Below are 18,987 nucleotides of genomic sequence, written 5' to 3'. Positions count from 1 at the left end.
GGAGCACGCGTGTGACGGACAGTCTTCCAACACAGAAACAGACGAAGCATAACTAAGGTAAGGGGACTCCTCGGAGGTAACTGGCTTGTGCCATTTTAAAAAACACTGCGCATATTGATTTATTTCATATTCAGAATAATGTTGTGTCTTTAATATTGATCACAGCACCGTTATTATTATTATTATTATTATTATTATTATTATTATTATTATTATTATTATTATTATTATTAGTAATACATGGTAAATATTTTAGCCTTTACTATACAGTATCATATTCCTCTTTCTTCATCCCTGATGAAGTCGTAATGGCCGGTTTTCTACATGTGAATATCGTGGTATACATTTACAACGGGATACTGTATTACGACACACAGACGATTTTGTTTCATTTTAAATAATAATGTATTTTTATATAGTACTATTATGTGAGGAAGCTATCGACACTGGTTAATTTGTTTAATGCTGACAGACAGACAGCAGCAATCGTATAGCATGTTTTTGTGATTCTGGGCTCTATTCAGTCGTGTAAAGTGAAGTCTCACGCCTGTGATGCGATTGTTGCTGATGCGTCCGACTCTTCTTTCTCGTTTCTTACAGTACCGTGCATTGTAGAAATAAATATCGCTATTTAATATATATATATATATATATATAGAGAAAACACCTCTGTTGGGTAAATAGCGGATTCGATCTGTTTTAGACTCGCTCGGTTGATTTGTAAGTTTTGTAAATAAAGGCTGTCCGCATAATTAAGCGAGCGAGTATTTAGCTTTTTTGTGAAAAGTGAACATACTGATGAACTTGGTATGACATGAAAAAAGACGGAGTTTTATTTATTATTATTATTATTATTATTATTATTATTATTATTATTATTATTATTATTATTATTATTATTATTATTATTATTATTAATCAACACTATAGGGGCAGCAGTCTGGAGTAGTGGTTAGGGCTCTGGACCCTTGACCGGAGGGTTGTGGGTTCAATCCCAGGTGGGGGACACTGCTGCTGTACCCTTAAGCAAGGTACTTTACCTAGATTGCTCCAGTAAAAACCCAACTGTATAAATGGGGAATTGTATGTAAAAAAAATAATGTAATTGTATGTAAAAATAATGTGATATCTTCTAAGTCGCCCTGGATAAGAGTGTCTGATAATAAATAAATAAATAATAATAATATAGCAGAGTGCCAGATATCCTAGAAATATCACCTCAAACGAAATATTAAGAGAGGAGGTTACAAAACAAATCAAGCCCCTTCAAAAACAAAAAGGAAAGAAATTGCTAATAAAATGACATTGAAAGGCTATGGGCAGAATGTGCAAAATTTGGTTACTGTCTCTTTAAATAATAAAAAAATATTAAAAAATAATTAAAAATACAAAAATCTATGTATTTGATCAGCTTTGTTAGTTTCACGCTTGCAGAGTCGTGTTGGGTGTACTTCGGTGTGATACAATGGCAATTATTTTATTTCGTTAATACTTTTTACTTTTTAAAAACTGCAAGCGCTATCAGCCCTACAAGCAAGCCCAGAATCCAGTGCGGGTGTCTCTTCAGTTTTCGTTCTCATAATTTATCCCGCTGTATCTAAACTAGATTTAATCTTACTGCTCGGTGTTGGAAAACAAGTATTTATATTTAAAAGCGTTAGTGGTAAACTGACTCATTTTCACAGTACAAAAACCTCTAAGAACCCCAATCAGATGTAAATTCGACCAAACGCCCACACATGGAACGCCCTTCTGAGAATGTTGTGACAGAGTACCATTTTCTGACGTGTACCACATTCTGACGAGGTACCACTTGCTGATGCTACGGTAACATCAATCCCTGGTAGTTTGGGCTTGCACCGTTTGGACAGTGAAAAACACAGACACGTCCGGTATTGGAGGGTATGATCACTCCCCAGGAAAGCGATCATTAGTCCACATTGCCTCCATTTAAAGAGCTCATATTATCAAGCTAACGTAAAAATTCACCGCTGTTTACTGAAAACATTTTGATACTCGCTCTATAAATATCCATTCGTTACAAAAAACAATTCCAATGCGAAAAAACGCTGCGAATCTGGCGCAATTTCTGGTACTGCTTTATCTCGATTTATCTATTTGGGCTCCTAAGAAGTCTATGTGAGAAAAACACAAACTAACAGAAACTAGATGCGCATCACCAAACGCGACCACATGTTCACGCGGTTTTGTTTTATCAGCGTGTTTAATGTTGCCCACAAGCACCCAGAACAGCTTAAGATAAACCGGATCCAGCTGTCAGAGGGGCGCTTTTGAAATTTTTGATGTTGGCCCTTAGCAAAGGACAAGTGTCGGCAGGATTGGAATTATAATTCGAAATATTTAACCAAGTATAATATTTGAAGGTCATTTTTCTTATTTTTTTTCTTATCTTAAAATAACTTCAAGTTGCATTGCCTAACATTCAGAGGTATTATAGAACAATAAAATATATTATTATTTATTTCTTAGCTGACGCCCTTATCCAGGGCGACTAACAATTGTTACAAGATCTCACATTATTTTTACATACAATTACCCATTTATACAGGTTTTTACTGGAGCAATCTAGGTAAAGTACCTTGCTCAAGGGTACACTCCACCTACAGAGCTCATTCTACATGCTGATACCAAACCAACCATGTCTGCGTTTGTACTCGTCCTGTACTCCCAGGAAACTCGTCCTGTACTCCCAGGAAACTCGTATACAGTTCAACACAGTGTCCGTCTCATTCTCTGCAACTGCACAGCAAGACACCACACTGTGAACATCCCTGATTGTTAAATATCACAAAATAATTTCTTACAAAGGTGATATATTGGGACACAGAGTCAGTCAAGATGTGAAAAACATCTGGTTCTTCTGGTTGACGGATCCCCTTGCACGCCGGCGTACTGGAGATGAACTTGGGAACGTAGCACTCCAATTCGTTATTTATTTTTTTCAGTTTAATTGACACATGCAACAACATCCTATGGCCACTAGGGGCTGTAGAGAGGGACACATGCAATTATTATTATTATTATTATTGTTGTTATTATTATTAATTTTTTAGCAGACGCCCTTATCCAGGGCGACTTACAATTGTTACAAGATATCGCATTATTTCACATTATACACATTATACATTATTTCACATTATAAAGATATCACATTATTTGTACATACAATTACTTATTTATACAGTTGTTTTTTTGTTTTTTTTACTGGAACAATCTAGGTGAAGTACCTTGCTCAAGGGTACAGCAGCAGCGTCCCCCCACCTGGGATTGAACCCACGACCCTCCAGTCAAGAGTCTAGAGCCCTAACCACTACTCCACACTGCTGCCCCGTATTATGTAAACATGATGCTAGCATAAAACAGGATTCAAAGTGTAGGAAAAGACCAGCGTCACTAATTTTAAGAAGCGTGTTTGCATGTAATCTATAATGCAGAGAGCTAGTGACCAGAACTAGTTATTTTTTTCTTCCAAATTTACTAAAGCTTTGCAAAGGTTCCGGTCCTAAAGTTGTCTCTTAACTCATTTGAAGACATTGAAAACGACTTCTAGTCGAAAGGTTTGCCATTGAATGTTCGTTTCTTTTACTGTTTCTAAATCCAGCACGATTTAGTTTTTAATAGTTATGGATTATTAATTCCAGCTAATAAACTTAGAGGTCTCAGATGTGCAGTTCTGAAAGAAGCACATAGTATAACAAGCGTGCATTCTCATCTTACAACATCTGGTACTGCCCGAAGTTCTCAGTTTGCTTGCGTTGCCTTTCAGGAAGTCTGTTACTGCTTCGCTTACTTGGTCACTCCAGCAGTGTCTTCTGGGTCATGTCACTGGCTGAAAGCCTGTCAGTCAATAGGGAAATCGGCTGATTGGTTATTGACAGGAAAGAAGCCAGTGGAGGGGCGGGGACAATTATTATTATTATTATTATTATTTATTTCTTAGCAGACGCCCTTATCCAGGGCGACTTACAATTGTTACAAGATATCACATTATACATTATTTCACATTATACAGATATCACATTATTTTACATACAATTACCCATTTATACAGTTGGGTTTTTACTGGAGCAATCAAGGTAAAGTACCTTGCCCACTGGGGATTGAACCCACAACCCTCCGGTCAAGAGTCCAGAGCCCTAACCACTACTCCACACTGCTGCCCACAATGTCATTCACCGGGTGACCCAGGAAGACCATCTAAAAGCATGGCTTGTACAGAGTTTTCTTTAAACCAGTACAGCACCAGATATCATGCTATGAAATGATAATACATGTGTGCTATGAACTGCACATTTGATATCTGTGTAGCGAATGGCTGTGCGTGGGGCAGAGATTTGATGAAACTATCTTGTTAGCTACAAGGACCTTAACTCACTTGGATATTGTCTCCCTGTTTTGCTTGTTTAGGGTCTTCATATCCTGTGGCAATGGCTATGGTAATGGCGCAGCCTATGGCAGTGGCGCAGCCTGTGGCAATGGCGCAGACTGTGGCAGTGGCGCAGCCTGTGGCAGTGGCACAACCGCAGGTCATGCTACAGCAATCTCAGACAGTGGCACATCTTCAGGTGAACCCCAGAAAGTGGGACTCTGGCATATTAAGCTGTGCCGAAGATATGCCAAGCTGTAAGTCCATCATATCTTCTTACATCTTAGAATTTAAGGATTGAGACATTGTTAATATATATATATATATATATATATATATATATATATATATATATATATATATATATGTGAACATAATTGAGATCTTTTATTTAGCATCATGTAATCAAACAAGAAAAAAATGATCTCTCGAAAGTCTACCGGAAGCCATAATAACAGTACAGTAGTATTTCATGTTAGATTTCGAAATGTCACCTTTTTCCATTTTTGTCAGTTTATCGAAAACTACAAAGCGGCGTGTAATTTAAAGTGTTAACGTAACATTGCTTCAGCAGGTTTATGAAGCAAAATCAGTTCATTATAATCGGGTGAGGCAAAACTTAGCTGTCTGTAGATTTGCTGATATCTTAAGAGATGTTAATACATATTTCCAATCTGATAAAGTTTAAATATGTTTCATACTAAAGTTTAAACGTTTCGGTAATGAAACAGACTCTCCCCCCCCCCCCCCCCCCCTAATTGGACTGCATTACCTGTATTTCTGTGTTCTGTGTTCTGTATTTCAGTGTTCTGTGTTCTGTGTTCTGTATTTCAGTGTTCTGTGTTCTGTATTTCTGTGTTCTGTGTTCTGTATTTCAATGTGCGGTGTTCTGTGTTCTGTATTTCAGTGTTCTGTGTTCTGTATTTCAATGTGCGGTGTTCTGTGTTCTGTATTTCAGTGTTCTGTGTTCTGTGTTCTGTATTTCAGTGTTCTGTGTTCTGTATTTCAATGTTCTGAGTTCTGTATTTCAATGTGCGGTGTTCTGTGTTCTGTATTTCAGTGTTCTGTGTTTCAATGTTCTGTGTTCTGTGTTCTGTCTCAGGCTGCTTTGGAATGCTGTGCCTGCCTCTCCTGCAGATGGAGGTCGCACAGGCCATGGGAGAGAGCTGTTTGGTGACCCTGCTTTGTGGGACCTCTGTGGCTATGAGGACTGGATTCAGAGAGAGACACAAGATCGAGGTATTATTATTATTAGTTTATTTAGCAGACGCCTTTATCCAACGCGACTTACAGAGACTAGGGTGTGTGAACTATGCATCAGCTGCAGAGTCACTTACAAGTACATCTCACCCGAAAGACGGAGCACAAGGAGGTTAAGTGACTTGCTCAGGGTCACACAGTGAGTCAGTGGCTGAGGTGGGATTTGAACCGGGGACCACCTGGTTACAAGCCCTTTTCTTTAACCACTGGACCACACAGCCTCCCATGAAAAAAATCGAGGATGCGCCATGAGGCTCATAGTCCTGTCGCCGTTCCACGAACGAGACTGAAATAAACACCGCGCTTTGTGAATATTCATGGGATATTCTGTACAGCTATGGCCAAAATTTTATGATTGAGACATGATTTAAAAACTATAGGAACATCATTTTTTATTTAACATCATGAAATCAAAGAAACTGCATAATGATCTTGTAAAAGTCTACACCGGAAGCCGTAATCGTAGCTCAGTAGTATTTCATTTTAGATTTGGAAATGTTACATATTTTAAATTGGTTTAAGTATATAGCAAAACCACAAAGCGGTTTGTAATTCAATATGTTAACGTAACGTTATTCAGCAGCTTTCATTCGACTTTATGACTTAAAACTTTTGATAGCTGTAAACTGTTTCATTAAATGAATCGCTGTCATTAATCAGCTGATTGGTCAAATCACCTGTCCATCCCGTTTTGACCCCGCCTGTCTTCTGTCTCCAGGGATCCATTGCCGATGACTGGTTTAATATGTGTTTGTTCCACCCTTGTGCCTGGTGTCAGATGGCTCGGGAGGCCAAAAAGCGTAAGACGACAGTAGTTGGTCTTGCTGGCCCAACCGTGTTTGTCGGACGCTAGAGCCCAGGATCGGAGCAGGAGGAGGAGGCTGGGAGCCCTGCAGGAACCCCCTCAGCTTACAGCACAAGCAGATGCGTCAGCAGCTTTCTCAGCGATTTTATATGGAAGTGTCTATATTCACTGCACCACCTACCAGCAAAATATATATATATATATATATATATATATATATATATATATATATATATATATATATATATATATATATATATATATATATATATATATATATATGCATATGCATTTCTAAGTGATTCTAAATAATTGATCACCAAATAGGGTTGTATTGTGGAATTGCTTTTCACTTGAACATTCTCTTGTAGCGTTTGGTGCACCGAATCTGTGCCCAGGATTAGATGTAGTGGGAATTTGACAGGCTGGTTTCACAGATTTCACATCACGGATATACCGCGCTGTCCGAGGTGCTGAAAATAAATTGAGAGACAAGCTGTGTAAGTTTCTTAATTGACCCGTACATTTTAATTTGCTTACAAATTTGCTTCTGATTGCACCTATATATGTATTTATATGTAGTTTATATATAGTTAGTTTGTTACCCTAATTCCAGGTAATTGTTATACATAAGGTGCACATTTAACCTTTATATAATAAGGAGCTGTTTATGTATTTCTGTAATAAATAAACAACACATTTTTGAAAACGGTATTTTTAATAAAATGTTCATTTTCAATAAAATAATTGCATTTTTTTTTCAAGCAAAATAGCAATGATTCCATGACAATATAGAATACGGGTGACGTATAAGCTGTTAATTGACAATGACACTCGTCATCGCTGAAGAATCTACACCCCTATCTGCATATTTGCCTGAGAATGCAGTATCAAATATATCCAGCAGGTAGCGCCAAACTGCAAAGTAATTACTGTATGACTTACAGGTGTATTACCAAAGGTTAAGAATTACAACTTTGTGCCCGATCTCATCTTAGTTTTTCCTTTATTTTCACCATTTGACCTGTTGTCATCACTGTATACTTATATATATACACACAGTATATATATACAGTATATATATATATATATATATATATATATATATATATATATATATATATATATATATATATATATATATATATATATATATATATATATCCACAAGAAGTAATAACATTATTTTATTTATTTATTTAAAGACACAGTGTTGCTGGTTTTAATAAGATGTTAGGAAATTGATTTTTAAAACCTGGATTAACGCTTCTTTAAAGGGGATAGTGTTGCTAATCAAATAAGAGTTAAGAAAACAGGTCCTACAGCCTTGCTTTGCCCTCCCTTAGAGAGGGGGCAGCGGTAATGTTGTCAGTGCTAATGTAGGGATTTAGATTTTAAAGCATAAGGTTTTTTTAGAACATAAGAAGAACATAAGAAAGTTTACAAACGAGAGGAGGCCCCATTCGGCCCATCTTGCTCGTTTGGTTGTTAGTAGCTTATTGATCCCAGAATCTCATCAAGCAGCTTCTTGAAGGATCCCAGGGTGTCAGCTTCAACAACATTACTGGGGAGTTGGTTCCAGACCCTCACGATTATTGTGTAAAAAAGTGCCTCCTGTTTTCTGTTCTGAATGCCCCTTTATCTAATCTTCATTTCCCTGGTGCTTGTTTCTTTTGTCAGGTCGAAAAAGAACCCTGGGTTGACATTGTCAATACCTTTTAGGATTTTGAATGCTTGAATCAGATCGCCGCGTAGTCGTCTTTGTTCAAGACTGAATAGATTCAATTCTTTTAGCCTGTCTGCATACGACATGCCTTTTAAACCCGGGATAATTCTGGTTGCTATTCTTTGCACTCTTTCTAGATCAGCAATATCCTTTTTGTAACAAGGTGACCAGAACTGAACACAATATTCTAGGTGAGGTCTTACTAATGCATTGTGAAGTTTTAACATTACTTCCCTTGATTTAAATTCAACACTTCTCACAATATATAGTTTCCCCACACTGTCTAGATGAAGACATTTCTGAGTCAGCATAAACTCCTAGGTCTTTTTCATAAATTCCTTCTTCAATTTCAGTATCCCCCATATGATATTTATAATGCACATTTTATTGCCTGCGTGCAGTACCTTACACTTTTCTCTATTAAATGTCATTTGCCATGTGTCTGTTCAGTTTTTATAACACTCCTTTAAAGCGGACTGGTGTTGCTAGTGTTAATAAACACTTCAACGTGTTTTACCTCTGATAAACATATCAGTAAGGGCTTGAATTCCCCTTACAGCTGTTCGTTTCCTGCCTCGGTGCTGATAAGCAACTAACACGGTTGTTTAGTTTAGTTTATGGTCTTCCTGGTTTTAGTTAAAAAAAAAAAATGGCGTTCCCGAGCAGGGATGTTGTATTTTCAAGAAAACCGAATTTGACGTTAATTCCAAACGCGGACAGAACATATCGACTCCTGGAGCCGCAGAGAAAGAGAGGTAAGCGGGGTTTGAGCTCAGAGTACAGAAACACGGGGAGAAAGTGGGAAGCCTTTTACAAATACTGAATCGAAACAGGACTCGACTTTATTACTGACATTATAACACAGCATTTCATTACTCATAATACTGCAGTTTTCCAATGCTTTCCTGATGGTTATACAATTAATTAATTGACCATAGTTTGCCATGTTTTTAAATTTGCTTTACCAGACCTCTCTGTGCTTTACAATGCTTCCCTATGCTTTACCATACCTCCCTGTGCTTTACAATGCTTCCCTGTGCTTTACCAGACCTCTCTGTGCTTTACAATGCCTCCCTATGCTTTACCAGACCTCTCTGTGCTTTACAATGCTTCCCTATGCTTTACCAGACCTCTCTGTGCTTTACAATGCTTCCCTATGCTTTACCACACCTCTCTGTGCTTTACAATGCTTCCCTATGCTTTACCAGACCTCTCTGTGCTTTACAATGCTTCCCTATGCTTTACCAGACCTCTCTGTGCTTTACAATGCTTCCCTATGCTTTACCAGACCTCTCTGTGCTTTACAATGCTTCCCTATGCTTTACCAGACCTCTCTGTGCTTTACAATGCTTCCCTATGCTTTACCAGACATCTCTGTGCTTTACAGTGCTTCCCTGTGCTTTCCCCTGTGCTTTATCGAACTTTGCTGTGCTTTAACTCCAGGGAACTTTGAAAAGGTCTACGTTTCATAGAAACAAAGTCTACTCGATAAACACACACACCAAGAGAAAGGGGTCTATTAATTAATACCGTTCCGTTTTAGCTGTGCTTTTTTTTTTTGTTAAGAAGGAGAAAGACGCGAAGTAAAAACAAAAAGAAAGTGAAACGTAGTTCGGTTTTATTGTGCTTCAGACAAACAAGAGAAATGACCGAAGAAGAGTTTGCAGAAGTGCATGCTTACTACAGACACACAGTCAAAACTCAGCACGGTGGAGGTGACGGGCGAAACCCAAGGTGGTTTCCCACGACTGAACAAGCACCGGCTGCCCTGAACTGCGGAAGATATGGCTGCGTATTGGTGAATGCACCTGGAGTGATAGCGACTGGGGATTGGAGGTTTATGGTGCGCATTGTAGGGTCTACATGCATATGCTTTCGCTTTTGATTTTGGTTCGGTTTCAGTTTGAAACGTCTTAAATATACAGCTAGAATTACAAGAGGACGTATAGAATGTGTAACATGAGGACGGTATTGTATTGAAATAGGTACTATTTTTTTTTTGTTTATTTAGCAGACGCCTTTATCCAAGGCGACTTACAGAGATTAGGGTGTGTGAACTATGCATCAGCTGCAGAGTCACTTACAACTACGTCTCACCCGAAAGACGGAGCACAAGGAGGTTAAGTGACTTGCTGAGGGTCACACAATGAGTCAGTGGCTGAGGTGGGATTTGAACCGGGGACCTCCTGGTTACAAGCCCTTTTCTTTAACCACTGGACCATACAGCCTCCTCCGTACTATAGTTAGAACGTAAGACAGTTAGAAAGTTATATAAGTAAAATGCCCTCGGATTTGAGTAAGTTGTTTTTCAGTTATCAGTAGACGGCAATGCAATTAGAATACTCCCCTGACTGTGTGACTCCCCCCTGCACACCACACAGCCGTGCCTTTACCAGGGGAGACCCTCGGGGACCCCTGCGCTCCCCTGACTGTGTGACTCCCCCCTGCACACCACACAGCCGTGCCTTTACCAGGGGAGACCCTCGGGGACCCCTGCGCTCCCCTGACTGTGTGACTCCCCCCTGCACACCACGTGGCCGTGCCTTTACCAGGGGAGACCCTCGGGGACCCCTGCGCTCCCCTGACTGTGTGACTCCCCCCTGCACACCACGCGGCAGTTCCTTTACCAGGGGAGACCCTCGGGGACCCCTGCGCTCCCCTGACTGTGTGACTCCCCCCTGCACACCACACAGCCGTGCCTTTACCAGGGGAGACCCTCGGGGAACCCTGCGCTCCCCTGACTGTGTGACTCCCCCCTGCACACCACGCGGCCGTGCCTTTACCAGGGGAGACCCTCGGGGACCCCTGCACTCCCCTGACTGTTTGACTCCCCCCTGCACACCACGCGGCCGTGCCTTTACCAGGGGAGACCCTCGGGGACCCCTGCGCTCCCCTGACTGTGTGACTCCCCCTGCACACCACGCGGCCGTGCCTTTACCAGGGGAGACCCTCGGGGATCCCTGAGCTCCCCTGACTGTGTGACTCCCCCCTGCACACCACGCGGCCGTGCCTTTACCAGGGGAGACACTCGGGGACCCTGCACCAGCACTAGTTCACGTTTGTTCTTGCTTGTCTCCTAGGAAACGCCCAGTTCCCTCTCGCTTCCTGTGGCCACAGTGTCAACCCTGCTGATGTCACTGAATCTGTCAAAAGCCTCCTGGACCAGGTAGACATCTGGGGTGTGAATCACCTGTTTTATTGCATCTTTTCTTTCTGTGTGAATATTCTATACAACTGAACATTTGGGTTACGTACACCACCCCCTACTAGGGGGGTGAACTATGCATCATCAACAACTGCAATTGACCTAGACTTCCAATAGGACCTTGTTTGTTTTACGTCTCATCCGAAGGACGGAGCACAAGGAGGTTAGGTGACTTGCTCACACACAGGGATTCAGTGGCTGAGCTGGGATATGAACCTCCTGGGTTCAAGCCCCTTTCTTTAACCACTGGACCTCTTATGTTTTTTTTCTGCAGAAGAGTCTCGAGTTTCGTTGCCCGGTCTGTGGTAAGGAGTGGTCCTGGAGAGAGACCCGGAAGCTGACCCAGCTTCCAGAACCAGAACTCTGTGCCCTGGAGGAGAGGGTCAATCTGATCGCACAGGACCGGCCAGAACTCTACAAGAAGGTACCTGACAGTCTGGGTTTAAAACCCATTCACTTCCATTTACCACTGTCACTGACCCCCTGAGAGGAGAGCTCCCCCAGGCTTTACCACTGTCACTGACCCCCTGAGAGGAGAGCTCACCCAGGCTTTACCACTGTCACTGACCCCCTGAGAGGAGAGCTCACCCAGGCTTTACCACTGTCACTGACCCTCTGAGAGGAGAGCTCACCATTCTTGAAAAATCAATTTCCTTACTTTTTATTTGTTGAAATTCCCATTTTTAAGACTGTGAAATGCCGTTGACCGCCTATTGACATGAACCTCTCTCTCTCTCTCTCTCTCTCTCTCTCTCTCTCTCTCTCTCTCTCTCTCTCTCTCTCTCTCTCTCTCTCTCTCTCTCTCTCTCTCTCTCTCTCTCTCTCTCTCTCTCTCTGCCCAGTGCCCAGCCTGCAGCCTCCTCCTGCAGCACCCTGGTGATGATGACGCCTCTGTGGCTCTGTGCGTCGTCTGCCCTGGGTGTTCCCGCAGCCGAGGGAAGCCCTGTCTCTTGTGCTGGGCCTGCCTCAGCCCCTGGCAGGGGGGAGAAGAGGCTGGAGAAGGGGCCGGCTGCACTAACAAAGCCTGTGGTCTGATCTCAGCCCTGCTTTCCTGTAGCATTGTCACAGAGCCCGCTAGCAAGGTGCTGGGGTGCCCTCTGTTTCGAGCCTGTCCTAAGTGCCACCAGCTCACCATGCACACAGGGGGGTGTAAGTACGTGTGCTGCCAGGGCTGTAGGCACAGGTTCTGTTTCATCTGCCTGGAGAGAAGCGAGAACTGCAAGAGAACTGGGCCTGGCCTTTACTGGGCGTTGCAGTGCTCCAAGCCCAGAGCAGAGAGACAGAGGCTGGACTGTTAAGGAGGTCCATTCTGTTAATCCCAGGGAGCACAGGGGAGAGAAATGGGGAAAGAACTCAATCTACTGAGACTGGAACTAAGACAAATTAGGGAGGATCTTAAAATAAGTTGACAAACCCTGACCAATAATTGAAGCGCAGATACCAGGATCAGAGGACGCAGCTGGAAAGTGGAGACAGACGTAGGACAGAGGGAAGGAGACGCTTCTTCACACAGAGAGCTGGTGAGGGAGTGGAATGGGTTACCCAGCCATGCTGCTGATGCAGAATCTCTGGGATCTTTCATTCATGATATTAGGTTTCTAATTCTTATTGTGTTTAAATTGATCATCACATCCTTATTTTAAACAGTTCATCATGAGTCACAGCCATATCTACTAAAGACCCAAGTTTGTTCTGCAAGGGTTTTTTAAAATACTGGATAGAACAAAAATGAGGTTTTGTAATAAAACTTCTAGATTCACTTCGTGTTTATTTTTTTAAAGCCTGTGTAAATGCAGAGAGGGGTACAGTTATATTGTTGCTGGTGCTAAGATGAGTGAAGGAATGGATCATTAAGGGGGGGGGGGGGGGGTAGTATTAACGTCACTATAGGTAAGAGAATGGACCCTAAAGATCAGGCTGTGATTTCTCTGCCTGATTTTTATAAATGATGTACATTTTGTCACTCCTTTAAAAAAGGATATTAATTAAGTATATTAATTTATTTATTTATTTATTTTTTTTTGATCTGTAAAAACGCTATATAAGAAATATAGGGCAGCAGTGTGGAGTAGTGGTTAGGGCTCTGGACTCTTGACCGGAGGGTCGTGGGTTCAATCCCAGGTGGGGGGGCACTGCTGCTGTGCCCTTGAGCAAGGTACTTTACCTAGATTGATCCAGTAAAAACCCAGCTGTATAAATGGGGAATTGTATGTAAAAATAATTTGTAAAAAATAATGTAATTGTATGTAAAAAATAATGTGATATCTTGTAACAATTGTAAGTCGCCCTGCATAAGGGCGTCTGCTAATAAATTAATAATAATAATAATTGCAAGCTGTAATTACAGACTCAAACTGATCCATGTATGACAGGATACAGAGTCATTTCCTAAACATGTTATGTGTCCGAGAAGTCATTCTGCGGTCCTGTCATGAGTTTGCAGGACTGTATCGCTGCATCGGTAGTAATTCATATTCTCGCTTACAAGTTCGAGCACGATAAAAACCATTCTGATTGGTTGTTGCGGCTGGGTTTCTACGCAAACGACCAATCAAAATGCTTGATACATGAGAAGGGTTCAGGTATATGAGAAGATACTGTCTTATCACAGCCCGGCAAAGCTCTCCCTTCTCTGTCTCTCTCCTCCAGTCGACCAGGTGAGACGCAAACATTGGATTGCATTCTAGTTTTCTAAAAGTGACAGCTGGTGTTTTTTTTTTTTTTTTAAATAGGAGTTAATTACAGATTCAAAGAAATGCTGGTTGTGTTCTAATACTTTTGTTTTTTTAGGGTAATTTTTTTAATCATTTAGAAGCACCTATTTGTTTCTGTGTGTTTTGTCCCTTGTACGGATAATTCTTAAAGATATGTAAATATATATATTATTATTAATATTTATTTCTTAGCAGACACCCTTATCCAGGGCGACTTACAATTGTTACAAGATATCACATTATTTTTACATACAATTACATTATTTTTTTTTTTACATACAATTCCCCATTTATACAGTTGGGTTTTTACTGGAGCAATCTAGATAAAGTACTTTGCTCAAGGGTACAGCAGCAGTGTCCCCCACTGGGGATTGAACCCACAACCCTCCAGTCAAGAGTCCAGAGCCCTAACCACTACTCCACACTGCTGCCCTATTGGCAATATAAAGTTGTATATTTTTGGTACATACATTATATATATTAATGTGTTGCAATACACTCTAATACATCTTGAAATATGCAGCTTATTTCTGTTGTAATGTATAAATATATTGACTAAATATATAGTTTTTGACATGTTAAAATAGATTTGGAAATATAATATATCAATATAATTTGGAAACAATGTGTCATTATATAGATATATTCATACATACTTACTTAATTATAACATGTAATATATTAAAAGACACTACACCCTGGCTGAATACCTGACCAGGGTGAAAAACAGTAAACAGAGACAGACCTTAACAAAGTACAGGCTCAGTGAGCACAGCCTGGCCATGGAGAAGCAGCAACTGGCTGTGGTTGAGACGGAAAGATTCTGGCTGGGGATCTCAAGCACAATAGAAAGAAAGAAACGCTGATGTACGGGTAAGTAAGCTGGGCTGAGTTGAGTGGGGGACGGAGGGGGCTGATGCTGGGATGCCAGAATCACCGTCGAGCCCTCTTGAGGTGTCGTGGGCTAGTCTACGAAACACTGGAAGGTGCTCACTTGAAGACCCCAGAGATGTACCCTACTTAGCTCAATCCAGACGGTTGTCATGCTGATGCACTCGGGAGACCGCACTGTGGTTGATCCCCGGAGCCAGCATCGCAGCCGTTGTGTGTGCTGATGCGCCAGGGAGGCAAAATAAGCTGATCCCTGGAGCCAGCATTACACTTCAGCCATTAACACCAGACAGAAGGATATCTACATCATCATATGGAAGGAAGCATAAATGGATGGAGACACATGGATCACATTAGTTTACTGTAAAGCTACGTCTTAGTTGGTGCTTATCTTGGCGAGAGCCGAGTTCAAATCAGCATGAAGTTTTAACATCTACTCTTGTGTAATGGAAATCATGAAGGCACTAGAGCCCAAACGCTGGTCTGCTTGACTCAGTCTCTTCTAGTTTCAATAACACTGATGAAGGCACTAGAGCCCAAACGCTGGTCTGCTTGACTCGGTCTCTTCTGGTTTCAATAACACTGATGAAGGCACTAGAGCCCAAATGCTGGTCTGCTTGACTCGGTCTCTTCTAGTTTCAATAACACTGATGAAGGCACTAGAGCCCAAACGCTGGTCTGCTTGACTCAGTCTCTTCTAGTTTCAATAACACTGTTGAAGGCACTAGAGCCCAAACGCTGGTCTGCTTGACTCAGTCTCTTCTGGTTTCAATAACACTGATGAAGGCACTTGAGCCCAAACGCTGGTCTGCTTGACTCGGTCTCTTCTAGTTTCAATAACACACTCTCGCTCTCTCTCTCATGTCTGCTGGTGCTGTTAAACACATCTGATATTTTGCACATTATTATTATTATTATTATTATTATTAATGACATGTTCATCGAGTCACTGACTCACAATCAACATCCATTAACCTTCACCCTGCCCAGCTGCTCTCTCAGTGGGTGTGAGCACTCTCCCCACAAGACTAATCTAATACACACACACTGCTCTTATAACTTATTAGGAACGGCTTAGTGAGCTCATGAATAGCTGTAACCTGGATACTGAACGTCCACGGATTACTGCAGTCGTTCTATTGTAGCGGATGGTCTATTATAGTTCAGGGTTTGGAGGTTAAGTTTTTAGCCATTGTTAAAGACATGCATGTCAGATTCAAAGGTCTGCTGTAGTCTGTATACAGCAGGATGTGTGCAGAGTCAGCTTATTTATTCCAAGTCTTTTTCATGCACACGCACACACACGGTGCACACATGCAGACTCATCCACATTAATATGAGAGAGCATTCAAAACATCCATGCTAATGAAGGGCTCCTCATGTTGGATAGCTAGACATGCACAGACAGACAGTTATATACAACGATAGACAGACAGTACATAGACAGACAGACAGACAGAGAGCACTGTTATTTTGTAATATATAAATGTCCAATGTTTTGACATTTGCTGCATTAACTTTGGCAATACTTGTTTGTGGCAATAAAGACCATTTGAATTTGAGACTTGGAATTTCATTTCAATGCATTATTTTATTACGAAAATGCACACATATGATTTATAAAATGTCCTAGATGTGTAATTGTCTCTGTCTTGACTGACCAAGGAAGTGTCTGAAATCAGGGCTTGCAAACAGAGACTGCTGTAACTTAGTGTAGTACCAGGTGTTTTAAAATGAAAATACAAGTTATGGAATAATTGTATTCGTTACAAAAACTTTTTTGGTTTTTGCCATGTTACTCAGGGTGTAGATCTGAAGGTTGTGTATTAGATTATCTGTGATTTGTAATAAAACTGCACCACTCAGGTTCGTTGCCCCTTTAAAAACACTGATCCAGGACACAGAAATGGAGTTTTCCAGCGCTGACGCGCTCATTTTTCTTTAATAAAAAACCGAACACAAAAACAAGCAAAACAAACACCTAGCTCCTTCGGAGTGCTTACTACACGGTATGCTGGTCCCTGACTAGCTTGCAGGATGGCTAAGCCGTTTACCTGGCACCCTTGCTGTTTGGAGGCTGTGTGGTCCAGTGGTTAAAGAAAAGGGCTTGTAACCAGGAGGTCCCCGGTTCAAATCCCACCTCAGCCACTGGCTCACTGTGTGACCCTGAGCAAGTCACTTAACCTCCTTGTGCTCCGTCTTTCGGGTGAGACGTAGTTGTAAGTGACTCTGCAGCTGATGCACAGTTCACACACCCTAGTCTCTGTAAGTCGCCTTGGATAAAGGCGTCTGCTAAATAAACTAATAATGTTACATATATAGTTGATTTGAATGTTTACTTGATGGCATTCTGTTGCGAGTTTCTTCCCAATGCTTAAAACTACTCTTTATTATTATTATTTATTTATTTCTTAGCAGACGCCCTTATCCAGGGCGACTTACAATCGTAAGCAAATACATTTCAAGTGTTACAATACAAGTAATACAATAAGAGCAAGAAATACAATAACTTTTGTTCAAGCAAAATACAAGTGTGACAAACCACAATTCAATAATACAGCAGATACTAGTGATAGTTACATCAGGATATGATTAAATAGTGATAGTTACATCAGGATGTGATTAAATACAAAGTACTACAGGTTAAACACTTGGCAGATTACAGTATTCTGAAGTACAGGATTAAATGCAGTAAAATAGGGGGCAGATAAGAGCAAAATAAAGCACATTTAAATGAAGGGTGATAGTGTCCCAGGATACAAACAGAGGAGTTCTACAGGTATTGTTTGAAGAGGTGAGTCTTAAGGAGGCGCCGGAATGTGGTCAGGGACTGGGCAGTCCTGACCGTGTTTACACCCCACTAGGCCCTGTTACTATTTATATTTATTAATTCCATTTCCCATATGAAATTACATTACCTAACAAAACGAAATTGCTAAACAAACTACATATTACTGATATTGGGACATTTTGGATAAATATATTGATAACATAGATAATAATATTTTATTCACTCTTAATACTCTTATTCACTAAGCTACACTGCACTATCAGGTCTAATATACTAACCCAACCTCCAGTGTACCTGCTGCTGCTCCCTAGTGGCTGGAGGCCGTCATAACTACCTTATATTATTAGATACGAGTTTCAGGTTACTTTCATCCACAGGACTACTCACTATAATAAGACAAGCAAAAATACTTTATGGGGGTGTCTATTCTAAGGTCCCTACACATACACAAAAACAAACAGTTTTTCCATTGACTGCTTGGACACAGAACACACTACCTGGCTCCTTCTACACAGCAGCCTTGAGCCAACTGACTGCACTCTTTAAATACCCTGCACCTGGTTCTAATTTAACAATAACTAGCAGGTGCTGGGGGATAATTAATAATAAAACAATTAACACAACTAATTAAACAATAAAGCATAACAACAATTAACAAATGAAACAATTAAACAAACAAATGTGCCTACGCACATGTTTTCCTGCAGGGAGGATTTAACCCCCTCCCTGCTGTTTTACAGATTATATATATATATATATATATATATATATATATATATATATATATATATATATATATATATATATACATATATATATATGCATGTGTGTAATTTGATATACAAAGGTAAACCAGAACACAATAACAGGCTTCTGAGGTCTTGAAATACAGGGATTTTACAGGGATCATCGTTGATTACGTGTTCCTGTAATCTGATTACATTTTTCAGTAATCTGTAACTGCAACGATTACTTTTTACGGATTACATTGTGTGTGAAAAAAATAATTGTTACTTCAAGGACTAAGAAAGGACTGCGGCTAACACATAAAACCACAAAGCACTTGAGCAGCGCGAGTGAAGCCTCCCGCGTCACGCGAATGCGCTTTTCAGATCATCTCGCTAGAGGAGGGAGCGAGTGGGTTTCGATAGCCGGGTCTTCAGAGAATATAAACTGAAACCAATAGCTCTGTAAAATGTGAGCCATAG

General features: G+C 40.8%; 2 protein-coding genes across 2 annotated transcripts; both read left to right on the top strand.

Moving 5' to 3' along the window:
• Positions 1–7,159, top strand: LOC117404439 (cornifelin homolog A). The gene is made up of 4 exons (XM_059014559.1): positions 1–57; positions 4,429–4,644; positions 5,490–5,626; positions 6,366–7,159. The coding sequence occupies exons 2-4, from the start codon at positions 4,449–4,451 to the stop codon at positions 6,498–6,500; spliced, it is 468 nt and encodes a 155-aa protein (XP_058870542.1). The 5' UTR covers positions 1–57; positions 4,429–4,448; the 3' UTR covers positions 6,501–7,159.
• Positions 7,160–8,798: 1,639 nt separating this feature from the next.
• LOC117967609 (E3 ubiquitin-protein ligase RNF217-like) lies at positions 8,799–13,142 on the top strand. The gene is made up of 4 exons (XM_034914836.2): positions 8,799–8,933; positions 11,259–11,344; positions 11,658–11,807; positions 12,226–13,142. The coding sequence occupies exons 1-4, from the start codon at positions 8,828–8,830 to the stop codon at positions 12,679–12,681; spliced, it is 798 nt and encodes a 265-aa protein (XP_034770727.2). The 5' UTR covers positions 8,799–8,827; the 3' UTR covers positions 12,682–13,142.
• The last annotated feature ends 5,845 nt before the right edge of the window (positions 13,143–18,987 follow it).

The sequence above is a fragment of the Acipenser ruthenus genome, chromosome 48, assembly GCF_902713425.1.
Source record: "Acipenser ruthenus chromosome 48, fAciRut3.2 maternal haplotype, whole genome shotgun sequence".
NCBI lineage: Eukaryota > Metazoa > Chordata > Actinopteri > Acipenseriformes > Acipenseridae > Acipenser > Acipenser ruthenus.
Note: the sequence above shows the minus strand (reverse complement) of the source record. Positions and strands in the feature narration are given on the sequence as shown.

What these genes read in the sequence shown, in the direction of transcription:
- LOC117967609 (XM_034914836.2), top strand. Translation starts at nt 8,828, where the DNA reads ATGGCGTTCCCGAGCAGGGATGTTGTATTTTCAAGAAAACCGAATTTG. An exon ending in TCAAAAGCCTCCTGGACCAG is followed by an intron (nt 11,345 to 11,657) that starts GTAGACATCTGG and finishes TTTTTTCTGCAG; the next exon opens with AAGAGTCTCGAGTTTCGTTG. An exon ending in GGCCAGAACTCTACAAGAAG is followed by an intron (nt 11,808 to 12,225) that starts GTACCTGACAGT and finishes CTCTCTGCCCAG; the next exon opens with TGCCCAGCCTGCAGCCTCCT.
- LOC117404439 (XM_059014559.1), top strand. Translation starts at nt 4,449, where the DNA reads ATGGCTATGGTAATGGCGCAGCCTATGGCAGTGGCGCAGCCTGTGGCA. An exon ending in TGCCGAAGATATGCCAAGCT is followed by an intron (nt 4,645 to 5,489) that starts GTAAGTCCATCA and finishes GTTCTGTCTCAG; the next exon opens with GCTGCTTTGGAATGCTGTGC. An exon ending in GAGAGAGACACAAGATCGAG is followed by an intron (nt 5,627 to 6,365) that starts GTATTATTATTA and finishes TTCTGTCTCCAG; the next exon opens with GGATCCATTGCCGATGACTG.